Source organism: Salmo trutta, chromosome 8 (assembly GCF_901001165.1).
Source record: "Salmo trutta chromosome 8, fSalTru1.1, whole genome shotgun sequence".
Classification (NCBI taxonomy): Eukaryota; Metazoa; Chordata; class Actinopteri; order Salmoniformes; family Salmonidae; genus Salmo; species Salmo trutta.
In genome coordinates, this window is record NC_042964.1 from 20,720,444 (window position 1) to 20,746,005 (window position 25,562).

The 25,562-nt window shown below is 42.6% G+C and overlaps 1 protein-coding gene and 1 long non-coding RNA gene across 8 annotated transcripts in view; both read right to left on the bottom strand.

Moving 5' to 3' along the window:
* clcn3 (chloride channel 3) overlaps positions 1–25,562 on the bottom strand; it is a 69,172-nt gene that overhangs the window by 36,120 nt on the left and 7,490 nt on the right. For 5 of the 7 annotated variants that reach the window (XM_029760379.1, XM_029760377.1, XM_029760376.1 and 2 more), the window contains exon 2: positions 21,732–21,924. The exons of 1 other annotated variant lie outside the window; for it this stretch is intronic. In XM_029760379.1, coding sequence (XP_029616239.1) covers positions 21,732–21,897 — 166 coding nt within the window. In that variant the 5' untranslated portion in view covers positions 21,898–21,924. Of the gene's footprint in view, positions 1–1,778; positions 2,119–21,731; positions 21,925–25,562 lie in introns of those variants that run through there. One more of the 7 variants, XM_029760384.1, reaches the window with a different exon arrangement.
* On the bottom strand, positions 7,064–9,204 carry LOC115198444 (uncharacterized). Its single transcript, XR_003879230.1, has 3 exons — positions 8,896–9,204; positions 7,669–8,651; positions 7,064–7,465 (listed from the first exon to the last, which is right to left on the bottom strand). It is a non-coding gene; the product is annotated as an uncharacterized LOC115198444 (long non-coding RNA).

Below are 25,562 nucleotides of genomic sequence, written 5' to 3' on the forward strand. Positions count from 1 at the left end.
GCCTGCAAGCCTCCCCCTTTTTCCTCCAAACATAACGATGGTCATTATGGCCAAACAGTTCTATTTTTGTTTCATCAGACCAGAGGACATTTCTCCAAAAAGTACGATCTCTGTCCCCATGTGCAGTTGCAAACCGTAGTCTGGCTTTTTTATGGCGGTTTTGGAGCAGTGGCTTCTTCCTTGCTGAGCGGCCTTTCAGGTTATGTCGATATAGGACTCGTTTTACTGTGGATATAGATACTTTTGTACCTGTTTCCTCCAGCAACTTCACAAGGTACTTTGCTGTTGTTCTGGGATTGATTTGCAATTTTCGCACCAAAGTACGTTCATCTCTAGGAGACAGAACACGTCTCCTTCCTGAGCGGTATGCGGCTGCGTCGTCCCATGGTGTTTATACTTGCGTACTATTGTTTGTACAGATTATTGTGGTACATTCAGGCATTTGGAAATTGCTCCCAAGGATGAACCATTTTTTTTCTGAGGTTGTGGCTGATTTCTTTTGATTTTCCCATGATGTCAAGCAAAGAGGCACTGAGTTTGAAGTTCGGCCATGAAATATATCCACAGGTACACCTCCAATTGACTCAAATTATGTCAATTAGCCTATCAGAAGCTTCTAAAGCCATGACATCATTTTCTGGAATTTTCCAAGCTGTTTAAAGGCACAGTCAACTTAGTGTATGTAAACTTCTGACCCACTGGAATTGTGATACAGTGAATTATAAGTGAAATAATCTGTCTGTAAACAATTGTTGTAAAAATGACTTGTGTCATGCACAAAGTAGATGTCCTAACCGACTTGCCAAAACTATAGTATGTTAACAAGAAATTTGTGGAGTGGTTGAAAAACGAGTTTTAATGACTCCAACCTAAGTGTATGTAAACTTCCGACTTCGTTATTGTTATGTAATTGTCTTGATACTTTACGATTTTATTTATTCATTTTCACAAATGTATTTAGTAAATATTTTCTTAACTCTATTTTTTAACTGCATTGTTGGTTAAGGGCTTGTAAGTAAGCATTTCACTGTAAGGTCTACACCTGTTGTATTCGGCGCATGTGACAAATCAAATTTGATTTGACTTGAAGCAACCTCATGATGGGTATAGGGAAAATTCAAGTATCATATAGTAGCCTAAACCATAAATGTTACATTGAACTGGGTGAATGCTGTAATAGAAATAAGGCCATGCTCATGAAAAAAAAATCATCCTCCCTCATCATAAACGACACTGACCGCCACTGGCGTACACGTGTGTGAAACTGTCACACTTCAATAATGCAACAACTGTATCAATTCAGTCACTAGAGCGCTTCACAAGAAATGTATGTTCACACTACCACTTGTTATTATTAAAGGGATACTTCGGAATCTTGGCAATAAGGCCCTTCATCTACTTCCCCAGAGTCAGATGAACTCATGGATACCATTTGTATGTCTCTGCGTGCAGTTTGAAGGAAGATGCTAACTAGCATTAGTGCAATGACTGGAAAATTATGAGTATCTGCTGCAATGACTGGAATTCTATGGGTATCTGCTGCAATGACTGGAATTAGATACCCAGTCTTCAAGTCATTGTGGTAGCATGCTAGCAGATACCCATACTTCCAGTCATTGCGCTAATGCTAACTAGCATTGGCTCACAAAACTACCTCCAACTTCCTTCATACTGCATACATACAAATGGTATCCATGAGTTCATCTGACTCTGGGGAAGACAATAAAGGGCCTCATTGCCAAAATCCCGAAGTATCCTCCAACCAACGAAGCCCCTACCTGGCTTTCAGCACTGCTCCTGTTGCTAGGCGACGATGGCACAGGTGATGATGTCACCCATCTGGAGCTTGGAAGTAAATCCAGCAAACTGTTCAACAGAGTACCCAAATAACATAGCACCAGGGTTCTAGAAATCTAGAACTAGAACCAGTGAGGTTTTAAATCCACAGTTTTTAATTCCAATATTCCAATATGTCCCATTCCTCCATTCTAAGCCTGGTTCAGGTAGTTCCATTCTGTGCCACTACAGAACATTCCCACAGCTGCCTGACATAGTACACCAGCACCAACGCACAGTGCATATAAATAGCACCAAGCAGACTAAGTGACACATGCAAACACTGTGTACTGTAGTGTAAAGACAATCCTACGGGAGGGATACTGACAGATACAGGTATTTACATTTCCTGGACTGTCACCAGGCTTATGCTGATTGGACACCAAGCTGCCAAACTGGTTCATGGGAATTTGTCCCTTCACTCCCCTGGGCATGTCTTCGCCCATTTCCTATTTAACATGTAGGCGTGTGTATATGAACCACAGCGGAATGGGCCATTGCAAGTGTTTTCTGTCTGTCTGTGCAGGTTCGTCTTGTTTGTCAAGCTTACCAGCGTTTGTCCTGTCAGCTCCTGTCTTTTCCAAGCCTCTCTTTTCTCATCCTCCTTGTTTTTGACCCTTGCCTGTCCTGACCCTGTACCCGCCCGCCTGACCACTCTGCCTGCCCTGACCCTGAGCCTGCCTGCCATCCTGTACCTTTGCTCCTACTCTAGATTATCGACCCCTGCCTGCCTTGACCTGTCGTTTGCCTGCCCCTGTTGTTACAATAAACATTGTTACTTCACACAGTCTACACTTGGGTCTTACCTTGATACCTGATAGCACGAACTGGCCATGACTGACCCAGCAGACTTGGACCAGCTCCACAACGTCATCTCCTCCCAAGGAGCCACCATTGGTAGGCACAAGGATTTGCTTCGCGGTCTGATGGAAGGCATTGCGGGAGCAATTCCGGGGGTTGCCTACTAGGCAGCCTACCACGACGGTAACTTCCCAGCCCCTCTGTAACCCAGCTGGTAGCAGCACCATCACCCCGGTTTCCCGGGAATCCCCGTTACCTCCCCCGGAGCGCTACAATGGAGATTCCAGAACCTGCCGGGCCTTTCTCTCCCAGTGCTCCCTAGTTTTCAAGCTGCAGCCTTCTTCATTCCCCTCGGACCGCTCGAAGATAGCGTACATTATTAAGCTGATGTCCGGGAGGGCACTCGCCTGAGCCACGGCAGTGTGGGAGCAACAATCCGCCGTCTCCCTCAGTCTGTAGGTATTCGTGGTGGAGGTGAGAAGTTTGAGGCTCCAGTGTCCGGGAGAGAAGCTGCCAGGAAGTTACTCCAGCTTCGGCGGGACACCTTCAGTGTGGCAGACTATGCGGTGGAGTTCCGCACGCTAGCAGCGGAGGATACCTGGAACCCGGAAGCGCTGTTTGACACATTCCTACATGGATTATCGTAGGAGGTAAAGGATGAGCTGGCAGCCCGAGAACTACCAACAGATCTTGACTCACTCATCGCTTTAACCATCCGGATCGATGGTCGGCTACGGGAACGTAGGAGGGAGAAGAGGTCCGATTGCGTTCCAAATCGCTCACTCAGGGATCCCACCTTGCAGCTGATGAAGTCCCCGGCGTCTACGTTCCCGAGAGGATCCAAGCTTACCCGAGTCCCTCCAAGAGCCTCCAGAGACTGCCGATTCACCTCTTCCCGAGCCGATGCAGCTCGGCAGGGCTAGGCTGGCTCCAGCTGAACGCGTACGCAGACTCGAGACCCAGAATTGTCTGTATTGCGGTACTGCCGGTCATTTTGTGTCTACCTGTCCCTTCAAGAGACCTAGCTCATTCGTTGGAGTGAGTACACTGGTGAGTCTTAAAGATAATTGTTCTTCTCCCCTTACTCACCCCCCTCTCCATGCCACCCTGCTGTGGGGAGACCAGTCCAAGTCTCTCCAGGTACTTATCGACTCAGGGGCCGATGTGAGTCTCATGGATGTTACCCTGGTGTCCGAGCTGGGCATCCCCACTCAACCCCTCTCCATTCCCATGGGTGTTAGAGTGCTGGACGGGCGCTTTATAGGCCGGGTCACCCACCAGACCACCACCGTCAACCTACGAGTGTCGGGGAACCACAGCGAGACGATCCAATTCCTGTTGATTGAATCTCTGGAGGTTCCCGTGGTATTGGGATTCTCTTGGCTCCAGCAACACAATCCCTCCATTGATTGGGCTACTGGTGCCATCGTGGGCTGGAGCCCGTCCTGCCACACTCATTGCCTGAAGTCAGCTCTGCCTGCACGGGGGCGTCTTCCTGGGGGCATGGAAATTGCCCCGGACCCCTCCGCCAGCTACGCAGAGTACCAGGACCACCGGGAGGGGTTCAGTAAGGCCCGTGCCACTTCGCTTCCACAGCACCGACCGGTATCCAAGAAGGTCAAGCCTTAGGCGGTGGCACGCCTCTATTGTGCTGCGGCTACACCCCCGGAAGCCGAGACCTTCACCCCCGTTCCAAGATCATTAGCTCCTTTGCTGTTCGTCCTCTGTTGCCCTGTACCCTCCGTATTTGTCCTACTTATTCTGTGTCTAGAGTCAAAACCATGTCTGACTGCCCCTTGTCTTCTGTTTCTAGGCCCATCCCTCCCCCCCGTGCCATCGATAGCCAGCCAGTGTACACGGTAAGACACCTCCTGAGGGCTCGACCACGGGGCAGGGGTTTCCAGTACCTGGTTGACTGGGAGGGTTATGGCCCGGAGGAGAGGTGCTGAGTTCCCGCTAAAGACATCTTGGACCCGGCCCTCATCCTGCCTGCACCTTTGCTCCACCTCTGTACTACCGACCCCTGCCTGCCTTGACCTGTCGTTTGCCTGCCCCTGTTGTTACAATAAACATTGTTACTTCACACAGTCTGCACTTGAGTCTTACCTTGATACCTGACAACGGGATGGTTTTTCAATACTGCCAATACCGTTGAAACTATTTCTTTAAAGTTTTTCAAAACATTTAAGTATATTTGTAGCTACTTTTTAAGTAAATACCCGCAATGAACTTGTGCAATACATTAGGAGAAAAAAGATTGCATTCTTCATTACACCTATCACATTATTTTATATTATGAAGCTTACAGTAGTTCCCCAGAACAGTTGAGCCAGTCACGTATGTTTGTAAATACACATTATATACAAAAGTATGTGGACACCCCTTCAAATTAGTGGATTGAGTAGAATACAATATAACCTGATTATGCCAAGGATGCCAGTCGTATATACACTACCGTTCAAAAGTTTGGGGTCACTTAGAAATGTCCTTGTTTTTGAAAGAAAAGCAAATTTTTTGTCCATTAAAATAACATCAAATTTATCAGAAATACAATGTAGACATTGTTAATGCTGTAAATGAATATTGTAGCTGGAAACGGCAGATTTTTTATGGAATATCTACATAGGCGTACAGAGGCCCATTATCAGCAACCATCACTCCTGTGTTCCAATGGCACGTTGTGTTAGCTAATCCAAGTTTATCATTTTAAAAGGCTAATTGATCATTAGAAAACCCTTTTGCAATTATGTTAGCACAGCTGAAAACTGGTGTTCTGATTAAAGAAGCACTAAAACTGGCCTTCTTTAGACTAGTTGAGTATCTGGAGCATCAGCATTTTGTGGGTTCAATTACAGGCTCAAAATGGCCAGAAACAAATAACTTTCTTCTGAAACTCATCAGTCTATTCTTGTTCTGAGAAATTAAGGCTATTCCATGCAAGAAATTGCCAAGAAACTGAAGATCTCAAACAACGCTGTGTCCTACTCCCTTCACAGAACAGCACAAACTGGCCCGAACCAAAATAGAAAGAGGAGTGGGAGACCCCGGTGCACAACTGAGCAAGAGGACAAGTACATTAGTGTCTAGTTTGAGAAACAGACGCCTCACAAGTCCTCAACTGGCAGCTTCATTAAATAGTATCCACAAAACACCAGTCTCAACATCAACAGTGAAGAGGCGACTCCGAGATGCTGGCATTCTAGGCAAGAGTTGCAAAGAAAAAGCCATATCTCAGACTGGCCAATAAAAATAAAATATTAAGATGGGCAAAAGAACACAGACACTGGACTGAGGAAGATTGGAAAAAGTGTGATGGACAGACAGATCTAAGTTTGAGGTGTTCGGATCACAAAGAAGAACATTCGTGAGACGCAGAAAAAATGAAAAGATGCTGGAGGAGTGCATGATGCTATCTGTCAAGCATATGGTGGAGGCAATGTGATAGTTTGGGGGTGCTTTGGTGGTGGTAAAGTGGGAGATTTGTACAGGGTAAAAGGGATCTTGAAGAAGGACAGCAATCACTCCATTTTGCAACGCCATGCCATACCCTTTGGAAGGCGCTTAATTGGAGCCAATTTCCTCTTACAACAGGACAATGATCCAAAGCACAGCTCCAAACTATGCAAGAACTATTTAGGGAAGAAGCAGTCAGCTGGTATTCTGTCTATAATGGAGTGGCCAGCACAGTCACCGGATCTCAACCCTATTGAGGGAGCAGCTTCACCGTATGGTACGTAAGAAATGCCCATCAAGCCAATCCAACTTGTAGGAGGTGCTTCAGGAAGCATGGGGTGAAATCTCTTCAGATTACCTCAACAAATTGACAACTAGAATGCCAAAGGTCTGCAAGGCTGTAATTGCTGCAAATTGAGGATTCTTTGACGAAAGCAAAGTTTGAAGGACACAATTATGTGAATTAAAAAAAAGCATTATTTATAACCTTGTCAACATCTTGACTATGCTGTATTTCCTATTCATTTTGCAACTCATTTCATGTATGTTTTCATGGAAAACAAGGACATTTCTAAGTGACCTCAAACTTTTGAACGGTAGTGTACATGTAGTTATTACCAAGCATGAGTTCCCCACATAGCCTGTACATCGAATATACATTCACTGATCATGTACACCAACTTCGCAAATAAAGGTGTGATTCAGGTGTGAATGTCTGTGAGACATTCTTTATTCAGTCATATCCAATTCCAGTCTTTTTGGGGGTGGGGGGTGGGTTGTAATTCATATATACAGAACCAGAATTTTAAAAACAGTACACTACACTTCCTATGCATCATGCAAATACTCTTAAAGAGGTTCATCTCAATATCTAATTTCCTTCATCTGCACTGATATGAGGACACAGGATAGGTGTAGTATTTCATCAAATGAGAGATTTAATTTCAACCAGTAGAGAATATGAACCAATTCCAGTAGAGAATGTGAAAAGCTTTATTGAAAGAAGTTCATTATCCACGTTATAAATACGTAATATTATAAATATAAGTTCAATATGTACTTCAATGCATATCTGGTGGGCATTATAAAAACAGAGGAAGAAAGATGAGGTGGGGAGAGAGGCGTGAGAGAAAGTGTAATAGACAGAAAGGGAAAGAGATAAGAACGGAGGAGCAGGGAAGACAGCATATGATTAATGTATTACAGCGCTATTAAACTTCATATTCTCTCAGGTCATCACAATTACATTATAGTGTCTCTAACAGTGTCTCCTGACCATTCTTGGGCCCCCAGTTGGCCAGAGGGTTATCTTAGAGTCGGTGAGGTGGTGATGACGGGACTGGGGGTTGGCATCCTCTCTCACACCAAAACATAACTGCAGAAGAGACAGATGGAGAGATAAAATAAAAATAAACAAGGCTTAATCATGCTAACACTGTCAGTCATCATAATCATCGGGTGAAATGTAAAACTTACCTTGGATCATTAACTATGGGATTACTACATCTCCATCTGTATTTCAATGCAAAGCACCTCTTTAATAATACTGCCTGTTGGCCTGACCAAGTGACTTCTCACCTCTGATCATGCTGTGCCCTCTATGTGTCAGGCAGTTCAGAAGTGGTTCACAGACACAGCTGGTCTAACCTAGAGGATTTAGGGAGAAGAGGTCGAAATTGTTATTGAGAAAATAAGGTAGTTAAAGAGACAGTGTTCAACAGCAATCTGTGTGTGTGGCTGCAGAGTACTTTATACTGAAAAACATGCAGACACACGAGGACAAACGATATAGCGTAGTTACTTAAATATAAATAATGGCGGGCCTTACTATTCTCCATGATTGGTCCTCTTGCCTATTCTTTGAAGGTGGAAGGAGCCACAGTTATACACCTGAGCCTGCTTACTGCACAATACAATCCATCAATCAGATTGATACACAACTGTTTAGGTGTGGGTTGTAGGGTGTCTTATTGTTCACATTGTTTTCAATATGGGTGACTCTTAAAAGAGCCTGTTTTGTTTATGTACAGACATCACCCTTACCTGAACAGCACCGTTAAATAAGGTAAACATTATTTTTTTATATATAATTTTACCTGAACGGCACCCTCACCTAAGAAGTATAAATCAAAGGGAGAGAAACTTGGAATTGAATAACTGCAGTTGACATACCTAAGTAAATGAAAGAATAGTCTTATTGCAATGTGGGTGGCTCTTAAAAGAGCCTTTGGTTATGCATAGTGTGGTCTATGGTGATGCCAGGGAAGTAGGAGGTAAAGGCCTTCCCACACGGATTGCATCCAGTGCTGCATTGTTGGCCCCCATCCTTGCAACATCCTGCAGAGCAGCAGACCTCTTCTCTGGCACACGGCGGCAAGCTGCAGATCCCCTCCTGGTCCTCGTGTCCATCCTCATGAAGTTATGCAGGACACAGGTAGCCTTCACACGCGCCAGAATTTCCCCACGAGGCAGTCCCAAGTGGCCCTGGCAACCCAATCGTGCAGTGTCCTACACGGTAACTGTAGGGAATCGTTTTGGAGGAATCTCCAGTTGCAAGGTATCTGTAGGAATATGGACGATAATGTCATTATTAGACTTTTACATCACCAGGTCATTGTGGATTACTGAAAGTATAATATCTCTTATAACAAATCATGATAACATTGAATAGTAGATGCATGTGTAGAATGTGACAACAGAAGGATCATATCAAGGATATGAAGCTTGATGATGAGTTGATCATTTAAATCAGCTGTGTAGTGCTAAGGCAAAAACAAAAATGTTTTTGTTTTGAGTGCCCAGGACCTGGACTGAGAACCACCGCTCTTCATTGGGACCACTTCATCTGCATACAACAGGCGTTCAAAGCTCTCTGTAGCTGAGGACAGAAAACATCACAAAAACAGACTTCCTTATACTCCAATTAGACAGCACTGAATATTATGGTACTATTATGATCTCTGTCCTCACTTCTTTCTAGGGACTGGAACTACACAAAAGTACCTGCCCTATTCAGTTGGAGCTGCTATCCTTAGCTAGCTTCCTACAAATGCATTTGAAGTTTGTTTTTTACAATGATAAATACATCACAATAGCTAGCTAAAATGAAGTTAGGTAGCTGGTGATATTTAATTAACTTAGCTAACTAGCTGTACAGTATGTAAAGTTGTCTAGATAGCTAGCTATGCTAGCAGCTCATTTGAGTTTGCCTCCACTGTAGCTAGTTAGCTAAGAATACGTCATTATTTTTACATTTTCAAAATGTATTTACTTACTTCAATAGGTTCTCCCAGCCATGTTGACGATTGGAAACAGGGAAGCAAAGTTTGTCACCAGAGCGGTTTACAGCATATTACTATTTACCTGTGAATAAATTAATGAAATGTAGAATGGATTAAACTATTTACCTATTTAATAACCAGACCTTATACAAAATGCTGAATTCTTGATGCACAACCGAACTGCTGTTATATGCTGCCAGCACCGCCACAAGGGTGCCACTCTGGGCGGCCGAAGATGCACGAGGAAATGTACAGCCTGCTAGTGTACACGGGCCGTTAAGTGGCCGCCTATGTCGGCAAATTGACAAGGGCGGCATTTTCTATGCTAAACTGACCAAGACATACCTCCGACAACATATAAAACGTCACATAATTCTGCCCAACAACAATCATTTCTTTCAACAAGTTGCATATGGGCATTTTAGCTGATCGTTGATACCGGCCTGTGCCCACTTTGTCAAAGGAAGGGACGCAAAATATTTTGCTTGTCCATTCCCAGCGCTCCTCTCCAGGGTGCAGTTGGAGACGCATCGCTGCAGCGGTCCACCAACATTCCGTCAAAAACATTATCCAACATAAATCATGTAGCAGATACAGGATATGGTAAAAAATAGTATGTTGCCTTTACTGTAGCCTACAGGCTGGAGATAAAATGTATGACAAAGTCTTGAGACGGACACTTTTTACATCATGCAGGTTTCTCCGATCAAATAGCCTAACCTAAATGGTGCCCAATCAAAAAATGCGCTGTCACGTTAACAACACATCCTAAAAACAGGTCAGGTCGAAGTAAAATGGACAATATGGAATGCACTATCACAACTGTTGTCCAGGAGTTTCACCCTATTTTCATGATCAGTGGTTTCAAGCTGATCATAGCGGGAAAAAATAAAATACTTCTGCATTTCCTGCTGTGTAAACACAATGCAAATAGGCTCATGATAACTCCAAAAAGTTGGGTAGCTGAAATTCAGGGCTTATATAGCAAAACTGATTCGTCACAAAGCCAATGCAACCGCCTGTTTTAAAAATCATTGGCCTACTACATGGATGGGCATTAATAAAATTCCATTGCTGGTCGACATGGTAGGCTACATACACCCCAGTAAGCATGAGCCGATGTCTTTTTTTAGTCCTATCCGGGCGTCTTTATTTGGTGTTTTACAAATGGTAGGCTTACCACAGTTGGGCATTCATAAAATACAATTTCAGACGACACTGTAGGATATACTTCAGGAAGCAGGGACCGTCGCTGACGCCTTTTGGACGTCTTTTTTGTTGCAGTCCAGACCAGTCTTGAATTCCACATCCATGGACATTGGATTTTGGTCTGGTCCGAACCAAATCTGAACCTGTTTGCTTTGATTTCAACGCCCACGGACATAGATTTTTGGTCCGGTCTGGTCCAAATCTGAACCCATCATAGACGTCTACGTTTGGTTCAGATTTGGTCAGGTCTAGACCAGCCAAACATAGTCATCTATAAAATGACGTATTTTCAACTTTCATTCATTACCGAAAATGAATCTGATTTCAACGTTCGTAAAATATGTATATTCAACGTCTTTTCAATGTCCTGGAAAATACGTATGTTAAACTTCCGGAAAATAGATCTTTTCACCATTCATTCAGAACCTACATTTATTCCTAACATCAACGTCTGATAAATAAGTATTTTAGACATCTTTTCAACATCCTTGTGCTTACTGGGCTTATTCTAGTTTCACTGTGGGTGCTGCTTTTTGGGCTTGCTTAAAGCAGCAGAAAGGCAAGGACCAGCCCTGCTACCCCTTGACTTATTCCACATTTTGTTGTGTTACAGCCTGAATTCGAAAATGGATTCAATAGATGTTTTTCTTTCACCCATTTACACAAAATACCCCATAACGACAAAGTGAAAACACGTTTTTAGAATTGTTTGCTAATTTATTGAAAATGAAATACAGAAAGATCTAATTTACATACAGCGTAAGTATTCACACCCCTGAGTCAATACATGTCAGAATCACCTTTGGCAGCAATTACAGGCGTGAGTCTTTCTGAGTCTCTAATACACAGGTCTCATACTCATTCCATGGAAGACTGAGTGTCTGCGGGTTTTCACTCCTCCCTTGTACTTGATTGATGAATTAAGGTCACTAATTACACTGAACATAAAAATAAAAACGCAACATGTAAAGTGTTGGTCCCATGTATCATGAGCTGAAATAAAAGATCCCAGAAATGTTCCATACTCACAAAAAGCTTATTTCTCGAAAATGTGCATAAATTTGTTTACATCTCTGTTAGTGAGCCTTTCTCTTTTGCCAAGACAATCCATCTACCTGACAGGTGAGGCATATCAAGAAGTTGATTAACAGCATTATCCTTACACAGGTGCACCTTGTGCTGAGGACAATAAAAGGACACTGTAAAATGTACAGTTTTGTCACACAACACAATGCCACAGATGTCTCATGTTTTGAAGGAGCGTGCAATTGGCATGCTGACTGCAGGAATGTCCACCAGAGCTGTTGTCACATAAGCCGCCTCCAACGTTTTTTTTTTAGAATTTGGCAGTACGTCAAACCGGCCTCACAACCGCAGACCATGTGTAACCACACCAGCACAGGACCTCAATATCTGGCTTCTTCACCTGCTGGATCGTCTGAGACCAGTCACCCAGTCTGCTGATGAAACTGTGGGTTTGCACAACCAAATAATTTCTGCACAAACTGTCAGAAACCATCTTAGGGAAGCTCATCTGCGTGCTTGTCATCCTCACCAGGGTCTTGACCTGACTGCAGTTTGGAGTCGTAACAGTTTTCAGTAGGCAAATGTGAACCTTTGACAGCCACTGGCATGCTGAAGAAGTGTGCTCTTCACGGATGAATCATGGTTTCAACGGTACCTGGCAGATGGTAGACAGCGTGTATGGCATTGTGTGGGCAAACGGTTTGCTGATATCAACGTTGTGAACAGAGTGCCCCATGGTGGCGGTGGGGTTATGGTAAAGGGAAGGTATAAGCTATGGACAACAAACACAATTGTATTTAATCCATGGCAATTTCAATTTCAATGCAGATACCGTGACGAGATCCTCAGGCCCATTGTCGTGCCATTCATCCACCGCCATCACCTCATGTTTCAGCATGATAATGCAAGGCCCCATGTCGCAAGAATCTTTACACAATTCCTGGAAGCTGAAAATGTCCCAGTTCTTCCATGGCCTTCATACTCACCAGACATGTCACAAATTGAGCATGTTTGGGATGCTCTGGATTGACGTGTGCATTCCAGGTCCCGCCAATATCCAGCAATTTTGAAACAGCCATTGAAGAGGAGTGGAAAAACATTCCACAGGCCACAATCAACAGCCTGATCAACTCTATGCGAAGGAACTGTGTCGCGCTACATGAGGCAAATGATGGTCAAACCATATACTGACTGGTTTTCTGATCCACGCCCCTAACTTTTGTTTTAAAAGGTATCTGTGACTAACAGATGCATATCTGTTTTCCCAGTCATGTGAAATCCATAGATTAGGGCCTAATTTATTTATTTCAATTGACTGATTTCCTTAAATGAACTGTAACTCACTAAAAACTTTGAAATTGTTGCATGTTGCGTTTAGATTTTGTTCAGTGTAGTAAAGAACTCCACACACCTTGTTGTCTAAGGCTTAATTCAAAGGAAAAAACAAAAACCTGAAGACACTAGGCCCTCCATGGAATGAGTTCGACACCCCTGCTATAATAGCTTTGCACACCTGGATTGTACAATATTTGCACATTATGTTTTTAATTCTTCAAGCTCTGTGAAGTTGGTTATTCATTTTTTGACAGCCATTTTCAAGTCTTGCCATAGATTTTCAAGCCTATTTAAGTAAAAACTGTAACTAGGCCACTCAGGAGCATTCAATGTCATCTTGATAAGCAACTCCTGAGTATATTTGGCCTTGTGTTTGAGGTTATTGTCCTGCTGAAATGTGAATTTGTCTCCCAGTGTTTGTTGGAAAGGAGACTGAACCAGGTGATTTGCTCCATTCCATTTCTTTTTATCATAAACAAACTCCACAGTTCCTGTCGATGACAAGCATGCCCATAACATGATGCAGCCACCACCATGCTTGAAAATATGAAGAGTGGTACTCAGTGATGTGTTGTGTTGGATTTTCCCCAAACATAATTGTTTGTATTCTTTAATTGTTCATTTCTTTGCCACATTTTTGCATTTTTACTTTAGTGCCTAATTGTAAACAGGATGCATGTTTTAGAATATTTTATTCTGTACAGGCTTCCTTCTTTTCTATACGTCAATTAGGTTAGTGTTGTGGAGTAACTATGTTGTTGATCCATCCTCATTTTCTCCTATCACAGCCATTAAACTCTGCAACTGTTTTAAAGTCACTATTGGCCTTCTGGTGAAATCCCTAAGCAGTTTACTTCCTTTCCGGCAACTGATTTACGAAGGACGCCTGTATCTTTGTAGTGACTGGGTGTATTGATATACCATCCAAAGTGTAATTAATAACTTCACCATGCTCAAATGGATATTTAATGTCTGTTTTTTTACCCATCTACCAATAGGTGCCCTTCTTTGCGAGGCATTGGAAAACCTCCTTGGTCTTTGTGGTTGAATCTGTGTTTGAAATTCACTGCTCGACTAAGGGACCTTACAGATAGTTGTATGTGTGGGGTACAGAGATGAGGTAGTTGTTCAAAAATCATGTTAAACACTATTATTGCACACAGTGAGTCCATGCAACTTATTATTGTCACACCCTGATCTGTTTCACCCGTCTTTGTGATTGTCTCCACCCCCCTCCAGGTGTCGCCCATTTTCCCCATTATCCCCTGTATATTTATACCTGTGTTCTCTGTTTGTCTGTTGCCAGTTCGTCTTGTTTGTCATGCCAACCAGCGTTTTTGTGTCAGCTCCTGCTTTTCACCAGTCTCTCTTATCTCGTCGTCCTGGTTTTTGACCCTTGCCTGTCCTGACCCTGTACCCACCCACCTGACCACTCTGCACCTTTGACCCCCCCCCCCCCCCCCTCTGGATTACCAACCTTTGCCTGAGCCTGCCTGCCGTCCTGTACCGTTGCCCGTTGCTGTAATAAACATTGTTACTTCGACACGGTCTGCATCTGGGTCTTACCTTGATACCTGATAATTATGTGACTTGTTAAGCACATTTTTACTCCTGAACTTATTTAGGCAAAGGGATTGAATACTTGACTCAAGACATTTCAGCTTTTCATTTTTTATTAATTAGTATACATTTCTAAAAACATAATTCAACTTTGACATTATGGGGTATTGTGTGTAGGCCAGTGACCAAAAAATCTAAACTTAATACATTTTAAATTAAGGCTGTAACACAACAAAAAGTGGAAAAAGTCAAGGTGGGTTAAAACTTTCTGAAGGCACTCTATGAATAACTTGATGGGTTTTCATGTCTTTGCAATTAGTTTATTTTCGCTTGTGCTCGTTAGCATATTTAGCTAGCAGCTTCTATAAAAATCCGCTAGTACTTGTGCTAATTTTGTTAGCATTTTGGTAGACACCTAATGTTCTTTTTTTGCATTTTTAGCGCAAAAAAACAGTAATACCAGTAAACCGTAAATCCCGGGATGAGAGAACGACAGTATGACGATATGAAAATCTGGATACCGCCCAACCTTAGAGGCCACTGATTGAACAGAGATTACTGAGAGTGACCTTGTGTGTATCCCAATACCAGCCAAAACACACACGCACACAATGGCCCGCTTCTCTGTGTGTCCTACTGAACAAAGCCTGGTCACCCTCACTGGAGCGCTACTATATACAGCCAGCCTTCACTGGGTCATTAATTATTAATATGTCGGGTCTGCTCTGCCTCTGTCTGGTCTCCTTAAGTGTAGGACACACAGCACTTACACTAAACAACATATTCCAAAGTAAAGTTATGATAGGTTAAGAGCACAGAGCATGGTGCAGAATTTCAACCTCAACATTCCTCGATACATATTGCTTGGTGTGAGGACTCCTGGCAAGAACTAATGTACTCTAAACCTGCCCTAAGGCTTAATCAATGCAGCATGAGGACATTATGAGCCTTTTACACTAGGCCTACATGACACAATATTTAGATTCACTCACCTGGTTTACCAGCCGTTTCCGCATTCAACAGCTACAGTTGAAGTCGGAAGTTTACGTACACTATTGTTGGAGTCATTAAAACTCGTTTTTCAAACACTCCACAAATTTCTTGTTAACAAACAATAGTTTTGGCAAATCAGTTAGGACATCTACTTTGTGCAAGACACAAGCAATTTTTCCAACAATTGTTTACAGACAGATTATTTCACTTATAATTAACTGTATCACAATTCCAGTAGATCAGAAGTTTACATACACTAAGTTGACTGTGCCTTTAAACAGCTTGGAAAATTCCAGAAAATTATGTTACGGCTTTAGAAGCTTCTGATAGGCTAATTTACATCATTTGATTAAATTGGAGGTGTACCTGTGGATGTATTTCAAGGCCTACTTTCAAACTCAGTGCCTCTTTGCTTGACATCATGGGAAAATCAAAAGAAATCAGCCAAGACCTCAGAAAAAAAATTGTAGACTGGTTCATCCTTGGGAGCAATTTCCAAATGCCTGAAGGTACTACGTTCATCTGTATAAAGAATAGTAAGCAAGTATAAACACCATGGGATCACACAGCCGTCATACCGCTCAGGAAGGAGAGCGTTCTGTCTCCTAGAGATGAACGTACTTTGGTGCGAAAAGTGCAAATCAATCCCAGAACAACAGCAAAGGACCTTGTGAAGATGCTGGAGGAAACAGGTACAAAAGTATCTACATACACAGTAAAATGAGTCCTATATCGACATAACCTGAAATTCCGCTCAGCAAGGAAGAAGCCACTGCTCCAAAACCACCATAAAAAAAGCCAGACTACGGTTTGCAACTGCACATGGGGACAAAGATCCTACTTTTTGGAGAAATGTCCTCCGGTCTGATGAAACAAAAATAGAACTGTTTGGCCATAATGACCATCGTTATGTTTGGAGGGAAAAGGGGGAGGCTTGCAAGCCGAAGAACACCATCCCAACCGTGAAGCACGGGGGTGGCAGCATCATGTTGTGGGGGTGCTTTGCTGCAGGAGGGACTGGTGCACTTCACAAAATAGATGGCTTCATGAGGAAGGAAAATTATGTGGATATATTGAAGCAACATCTCAAGACATCAGTCAGGAAGTTAAAGCTTGGTCCCAAATGGGTCTTCCAAATGGACAATGACCCCAAGCATACTTCCAAAGTTGTGGCAAAATGGCTTAAGGACAACAAAGTCAAGGTATTGGAGTGGCCATCACAAAGCCCTGACCTCAATCCTATAGAAAATTTGTGGGCAGAACTGAAAAAGTGTGTGCGAGCAAGGAGGCCTACAAACCTGACTCAGTTATACCAGCTCTGTCAGGAGGAATGGGCCAAAATTCACCCAACTTATTGTGGGAAGCTTGTGGAAGGCTTACCCGAAACGTTTGACCCAAGTTAAACAATTTAAAGACAATGCTACCAAATACTAATTGAGTGTATGTAAACTTCTGACCCACTGGGAATGTGATGAAAGAAATAAAAGCTGAAATAAATCATTCTCTCTACTATTAATCTGACATTTCACATTCTTAAAATAAAGTGGTGATCCTAACTGACCTAAAACAGGGAATTTTTACTAGGATTAAATGTCAGGAATTGTGAAAAACTGAGTTTAAATGTATTTGGCTAAGGTGTATGTAAACTTCCGACTTCAACTGTACATCCGTTCATTGCCTTACTCGAAAATACATCAACAAGTCAGCTAATTAAATAAGCAGAAACAGACTGACGCTCAGGCAGGCTACATACCGATATTCACAGGGTGGTAAAGAAGGCTAGTCATGGGACCATGCCCTGAAGGGAGCCGTCTTGGCTTCTGTACTCAAGACACTGTTATTATTCATTCATTCATTCATTCATTCATTCATTCATTCATTCATTCATTCATTCATTCATTCATTCATTCATTCATTCATTCATTCTTCTTCTTCTTCTTCTTCTTCTTCTTCTTCTTCTTCTTCTTCTTCTTCTTCTTCTTCTTCTTCTTCTTCTTCTTCTTCTTCTTCTTCTTCTTCTTCTTCTTCTTCTTCTTCTTCTTCTTCTTCTTCTTCTTCTTCTTCTACTACTACTACTACTACTACTACTACTACTACTACTACTACTACTACTACTACTACTACTACTACTACTACTACTACTACTACTACTACTACTACTACTACTACTACTACTACTACTACTACTACTACTACTACTACTACTACTACTACTACTACTACTACTACTACTACTACTACTACTACTACTACTACTACTACTACTACTACTACTACTACTACTACTACTACTACTACTACTACTACTACTACTACTACTACTACTACTACTACTACTACTACTACTACTACTACTACTACTACTACTACTACTACTACTACTACTACTACTACTACTACTACTACTACTACTACTACTACTATTATTATTATTATTATACTATAATAGCGTGTTAGTACAGTATTGGCAGTAGTGTCTGTCCACTCTAAGTTTACACATCTTCATCGACTTCTGAAGTTGAGCTCAAGACATATTTGTCTTTGTATTTATTAAGGCGCACAATTAGCTGCTGCCTGGGGTCCAGCAACATTAAGGCAGTTATATACAATTAAAAATATTACATGACATTACATTTTCATAACACAAGTGTGTTACCTCAGGCCACTACTCTATTATCACATATCTACAATACAAAATCCATGTGTACGTGTGTGTAGAGTGCATGTCTTATGTGTATGTAGGCCTGTGCCTGTGTGTGTGTCTCTTCACAGTCCCCGCTGTTCCATAAGGTGTATTTTTATCTGATTCTACTGCTTGCATGTAGCCATGTCTCTATGTAGTACGGCGCGCCTCCCATAGTCTGTTCTTGACTTGGGGATTGTGAAGAGACCTTTGCTGGCATGTCAACACTTCTTACAAAAACAAGTAGTGATGAAGTCAATCGCACCTCCACGTTGAGCCATGAGAGATTTGCATGCATATTATTAATGTTAGATCTCTGTGTACATTTAAGGGCCAGCCGTGCTTCACTGTTCTGAGCCAATTGTGTGGTCAGGTGTCCCTCTGTGGCACCTGACCACACGACTGAAGTCCAGGTGCGACAAAACAAGAACCTGTAGGACCTGCCTTGTTGATAGTGTAGTTAAAAAGGCAGAGTAGCGCATTTTCTCTCCATCTTAGCTACTGTTGTATCAACATGTTTTCACCATGACAGTTTACAATCAAGGGTTAATCCAAGCAGTTTAGTCACCTCAATTTACTCAATTTACACATTATTTATTACAAGATTTAGTTGAGGTTCTGGGTTTAGTGAATGATTTGTCCCAAATACAATGCATTTAGTTTTTTAAATATTTAGGACTAACTTATTCCGAGCCACTCACTCTGAAACTAACTGCAGCTCTTTGTTAAGTGTTGCAGTGATTTCACTCACTGTAGTAGCTGACATTTATAGTTTTGAGTCATCCTCATACATAGACACACTGGTTTTACTCAAGGCTAGTGGCATGCCATTAGTAAAGATTGAACATTTTAAGGGGCCTTGACAGCTGCCCTGGGGAATTCCTGATTATACCTTGATTATGGTGGAGAGGCTTCCATTATAGAACACCATCTGTGTTCTCTTTATACACAATATAGCAGGGGGTGTAAAGCCATAACACATACGATTATCCATCAGCAGACTATGATCGCTAATTTCAAAAGCCGCACTGAAGTCAAACAAAACAGCTCCCACAATATTTTATCATCAATTTCTATCAACCAGTCAGTTATTTGTGTAAGTGCCGTGCTTGTTAAATGTCCTTCCATAAGCATGCTGAAAGTCTGTTGTCAATTTGTTTATAGTAAAATAGCATTGTATCTGGTCAAACACCATTTTTTCCAAAAGTTTACTAAGGGTTGGTAACAAGCTGATTGGTCGGCTATTTGAGCCAGTAAAGGGAGCTTTACTATTCTTGGGTAGAGGAATTACTTTTGCTTCCCTCCAAGCCTGGGGGCACACACTTTCTAGTAGGCTTAGATTGAAGATATGGCAAATAAGAGTGGCAATATCGTCTGCTATTATCCTCAGTAATTTTCCATCCAAGTTGTCAGACCACGGTGGCTTGTCATTGTTAATAGACAACAATTTGTTCACCTCTTCCACACTCACTTTATGGAAATCAAAATTACAATGCTTTTCTTTCATAATTTGATCAGTTATACTTGGATGTGTAGTGTCAGCGTTTGTTGCTGGCATGTCATGCCTAAATTTGCTAATCTTGCCAATGAAAAAAATCCTTAAAGTAGATGAGCCTAATAGGAGACAATTTACCCTGTACTCATAGTACTGCATTCACAGGGGCGCGCGCGCACACACACACACACACACACACGAGGAGCTCTGTGCTTATATACAACACTCCAGAGACAAGGAGGATAAGGAGAGGATTGTGCAGCAGAGAGTAAAAATGTCAAGAACTCTCTTGGCACCCTTAAGCACAATTTAAAGTAATCTCTGGTAATGAAAAAGAACAACTCTACTTTAGAATATTATTATGTCCCATCAGACTCAATCAGACAAAAGGCTCTCTTTATTTGGTTTTCCTTGGGCTCTGCTTACATCCATGGTTTGACAAATGTACTTTAATACTGGCAATCCGTTTGTAAATCTTCACTCAGCAGCACACATTCTTCTCTCACACAAATGCATGTACAAACATGCATTCATAAGTTCAAACTCACTTAAAATTGTCAAAGAGTTAAGCACAAAGTTCTTCCTCGGCATGAGTGAGTTTCTGCCACACACACAAATACATGTATTAAGTAGGTTTTGATTAAGTAGCATTTCAAAAGACCTTCAGATACAGCAAGCTTCCCTAATTACTATTCACAGTCACTGCAGCCAACAGTGACTAGACATATTAAACACCATATCAGTTATGAGGGAGCTGTTTCTCTTTTGATCAGCTACAAGAAGGCCAAGCTAGAGGAGCCTGCAGAAGCCAGCGTAACTATGGTTACAAGACATGAATCAGCAGCACAAGCATCAGGCCAGCAGGCAGCAACAGGAAACAAGCAGGATGTGGCAGTAGTAGACACGGGACACCTGCTATTGCAGAGCAGCGTACACTGGGCCAGGGAAGCAGGAGGGTGTGTGAAAGGAACAGGTGATTGGTACAGGACTGAAAGACAGGGAGCATCAGTTGGCACAGGAACAATGTGAAGGATGCCTTTATGTCTACATCATAGTGATGAGTAGAATATCATCAGCCACACCTACAAAGCACAGGTTCAATCACAAAGCTGCATATTACAATACACAACTAAAAAAAGCAGTAAATAGTCAAATCCACACCCACAAAGCACAACGTGTGCAGTTCAAGTGTCCAATCACAAAGCCGCATGGTACAAGCCACACCTAGAAAAGCAGCAAAGGTCAAAAGCAGCACAACCACAAAACCTGCAAGGAGTAAAGCCACGAGTCACGACCACAAACTAAACAGGAACTGAAGCACCATGAATGGAGAAGTGAATGAGGTACATGGATGGCGATGGCAGGGAAAATAAGAAAATAAAACAAGGTTACAGGAATGGACAGTCTGGTCCCAGATCTGTTTCTTTGTGCTGTATTTGTCAGCTCCTATGGCTGTTGTCATACAAAAACATGCTGGTTGATCTGGGACCGGGCTAGTATGAATGAGGCTGCAAGCACAAAACAAACACAAAAACAAGATGGCGGCAGCCAGCCGGGAGGGTAACCCAACCAATCACGGTTATGGATAGAGGTGACAGGTATGAATGGTAGCGGAACTGAAGTCAAGAGGTGGCAGGCAGGTGACATCTGATGGAGGGTGTGGTTTGGGTTGGGGTGTCATGGATAGATGGAGGGTTGATGGGTACGTGTCGGGGGCAGAAAGCAGCAGGGAGCATTAACAACAGGGCTCACAAAAGCAGGGGTAACACTGCAAATCACAGGGTAGCAAGGGGGCCAAGTGGGTGAGGCAGCATTGAGTGGGTGGATCAGCAATGCAGCAAATTCGGCAAGGCGGCCAGGATAGGAAGCTCACAATAATACAGCTCACAACATCCATCCATGGATAGACCCACAGCTTCCAGCCTGGAACAGACCCTCTTCATCTGACCAAAATATCCCAGCCAGAGCCTCTCTCCTCTGGGGTCAACAGCCCAGCGCTATGGGGGGGTGATAGTGGGTGTCTGATGGCGTAGTCGGCAGCAATTAGCAGTGGGCCTACCTGGGGAGGTGGCGTCTCCGTCCAGAAGGTTGTCGTCCTCAGAGGTGTGGAAGTCCATGACGACCCCGGCGCCATCCAGCAGCTCCTCGTCACTGCTGGCACTGGCAATGCTGTTGTAGCTGTTCCTGTAGTAGCCCTTCCTGTTGAAGAGCTGCTCCGACTCCATTTAGCTACGTGCTACGCAGGCAGTGCCCTGCGTGGGAACACAAACACACTCTCAGATCACAGGGCTGGGCACTGGAGATGCTGTTGTAGCTGTTTCTGTGGTAGCCCCTGTTGAACTTGAGCTGCTGGAAAACATACACAGCCACATACACTCAGGCAGACAGGAAAGTCCACAGCCCAGCCTGGCTGTAACCAGAAGGCGGAATTAAGTGTGGGTAAGGTTTCCGTTTCAGATTCGTTCTGATTCCCGAACCTCGTTACCAGCCTTGCGGCAGGGTCGTTTCTGGTTGGTGATGGAGGATGGAAAGAAGGGCGGAAGAAGGGAAAAGGAAGGAAGGAGGAGGGTCATTAGGACACATGATGAGTGTGAGATGTCAGACCCAGACACTTCACTAAAGAGGAAGGCGGAGGTGACACAGAAGTAGCAGTAAACTCATCAGCTGTGTCCCTTCTGTCAGCATGGAGGACTGTGATGATGGAGGACCCCAGTGGTGAACATCCTCAGGCCTATGCTGTGAAAAATGTGTATCAATACCTCTGTCTGTCTGGTTGTCTGAGTGTGTGCTAGATAGGAATCATAAGCCTGTACCCTGCACAACACCTCTGTCTGAATTTGGAATCGGACTGTTTGGTGCCCACTCAGGAGGAGATTTTGATTCCTATTGGAAATCATTTTGTTTACCTCTCCAGACCATCAGGAATATGGGACATTTTTGCTGCATCCATTTGAGGAATGACATAAACACAAACCATTTATGTGTGGGAAGAACCAGCCAGTAGTGTTTATGTCTATTTTTAGATTGGGGATTAGGATGAACAGAGTGATGCTGATTGAGAACAAAATAGTAGAGCACACTAACCTGACTCTTTCCCCCCTGGTGGAAGCAGGGGCAAACAAAACCTAGTCCAGAACCATAGAGGAAGGGGGATACACCAAAACCTTTGCTAGATCAAAATCGATGGCCTAGCTCAGGGTTTTCTCTGGATCAAAAAGGGGCTTAGGTGGTGGGCGTGGCAGGGGGGCGTGGCTGAAATTTAGAGGCCCCCATTTTGGTGGTGTAGACACATTTTTGCATTTTTAAGCCAATTTCCTGCAATTTTACAAATTTCTCCATGGACAAGAGATATTTTCTTGCAGTTATAAAGTAAAATTCTTGTAATTCTACACATTTTGCCATGCTGCTGAGAAAACATTTAGCAGTTTTAAAGCCAATTTCTTGCAATTCTATGCATTTTGCCATTGCTAATGCTGTGTTCTTTTGCTCAAACAAAATCTATACTGCTAAATTCATTGTTTTTGGAATTTTCAATTCTCCTTGACAGCTTTTATTTTGGTGATTGTTAGTTCTCAAATATTATATTATTTGAAAATATATAGGTCCATTATCTTTTCTACATACTTTATATTTGGTTTTAGTAGTTTAAGTTAACACTGAAAGCATTTCTTCATCCAGAAAATGTATTTCACTGTTTGGACTTACAGTTGAAGTCGGAAGTTTACATACACCTTAGCCAAATACATTTAAAAACTCCGTTTTTCACAATTCCTGACATTTAATCCCAGTAAAAATGCCCTGTTTTAGGTCAGTTAGGATCACCACTTTATTTTAAGAATGTGAAATATCAGAATAATAGTAGAGAGAATGATTTATTTCAGATTTTATTTCTTTCATCACATTCCCAGTGGGTCAGAAGTTTACATACACTGAATTAGTATTTGGTTGCATTGCCTTTAAATTGTTTAACTTTAAGTCAGGTTTGTAGGCCTCCTTGCTCACACACACTTTTTCAGTTCTGCCCACAAATTTTCTATAGGATTGAGGTCAGGGCTTTGTGATGGCCACTCCAATACCTTGACTTTGTTGTCCTTAAGCCATTTTGCCAAAACTTTGGAAGTATGCTTGGGGTCATTGTCCATTTGGAAGACCCATTTGCGACCAAGCTTTAACATCCTGACTGATGTCTTGAGATGTTGCTTCAATATATCCACAGAATTTTCCTCCCTCATGAAGCCATCTATTTTGTTAAGTGCACCAGTCCCTCCTGCAGCAAAGCACCCCCACAACATGATGCTGCCACCCCCGTGCTTCACGGTTGGGATGGTGTTCTTCGGCTTGCAAGCCTCCCCTTTTTCCTCCAAACATAACGATGGTCATTATGGCCAAACAGTTCTATTTTTGTTTCATCAGACCGGAGGACATTTCTCCAAAAAGTACGATCTCTGTCCCCAAGTGCAGTTGCAAACTGTAGTCTGGCTTTTTTAATGGCAGTTTTGGAGCAGTGCCTTCTTCTTTGCTGAGCGGCCTTTCAGGTTATGTCGATATAGGACTTGTTTTACTGTGGATATAGATACTTTTGTACCTGTTTCCTCCAGCATCTTCACAAGGTCCTTTGCTGTTGTTCTGGGATTGATTTGCACTTTTCGCACCAAAGTACGTTCATCTCAAGGAGACAGAACGCGTCCCCTTCCTGAGCAGTATGACGGCTGCGTGGTCCCATGGTGTTTATACTTGCATACTATTGTTTGTACAGATGAACGTAGTACCTTCATGCGTTTCGAAATTGCTCCCAAGAATGAGCCAGACTTGTGGAGGTCTACAATTTTTTTTCTGAGGTCTTGGCTGATTTCTTTTGATTTTCCCATGATGTCAAGCAAAGAGGCACTGAGTTTGAAGGTAGGCCTTGAAATACATCCACAGGTACACCTCCAATTTAATCAAATGATGTAAATTAGCCTATCAGAAGCTTCTAAAGCCATGACATCATTTTCTGGAATTTTCCAAGCTGTTTAAAGGCACAGTCAACTTAGTGTATGTAAACTTCTGATCCACTGGAATTGTGATACAGTGAAATAATCTGTCTGTAAACAATTGTTGAAAAATTGCTTGTGTCATGCACAAAGTAGATGTCCTAACCGACTTGCCAAAACTATAGTTTGTTAACAAGAAATTTGTGGAGTGGTTGAAAAATTAGTTTTAATGACTCCAACCTAAGTGTATGTAAACGCTTAGGTGGCCCATCCGAGGATGTCAATGGCAGAAAACCCCCTGCTAGCTACTAGCTAGCCAATGTGACTGTGAATAAGCGGGTTAATGATTCTTCTAACAATGGTTTCTGGTCTTACCTAGCAAGAGGTGATCTTTTTCTACGTGATAAAAAAAAGCTAGGCCTATGAGATGAAATGGAAGCAGGTTGAGCTAATGATACGTCTGAATCACGTAGAGTAACTTAATATAACTGTGTATCATCATCATACTACAATCCCGACCCAGAGCGATGAGAACTAAATGAATCCTAAAGTGAACAGTACTAAATAAAACGGCAGGCATCAATTGATTTCACCTATATATGAGTCACCAACTTACAGCCAGAGAGCCTGAACCCATTATACAGGGATATTGTTTTGATATACTCCTTTACTTTAGAGTAACTGACTGTAGCCCGTATCCTCGATTTAATTCCCTGCTCTGATAACTTATTGTCGACTGTCTGGCAGTGGTATCACTGACTCTTATGGGGAGATTAGGAATTCTCCCAGAGTCCATGGATAGTGTAGTATAAGTATCCTCTCTCGACAGAGAAATGGAAGTCCCACAAGTCATGAGCTCATAATGACAGGAAGAAATAGAGTCAAAACCCTTCTAGGATTCCTCCCGTTTCATTTAC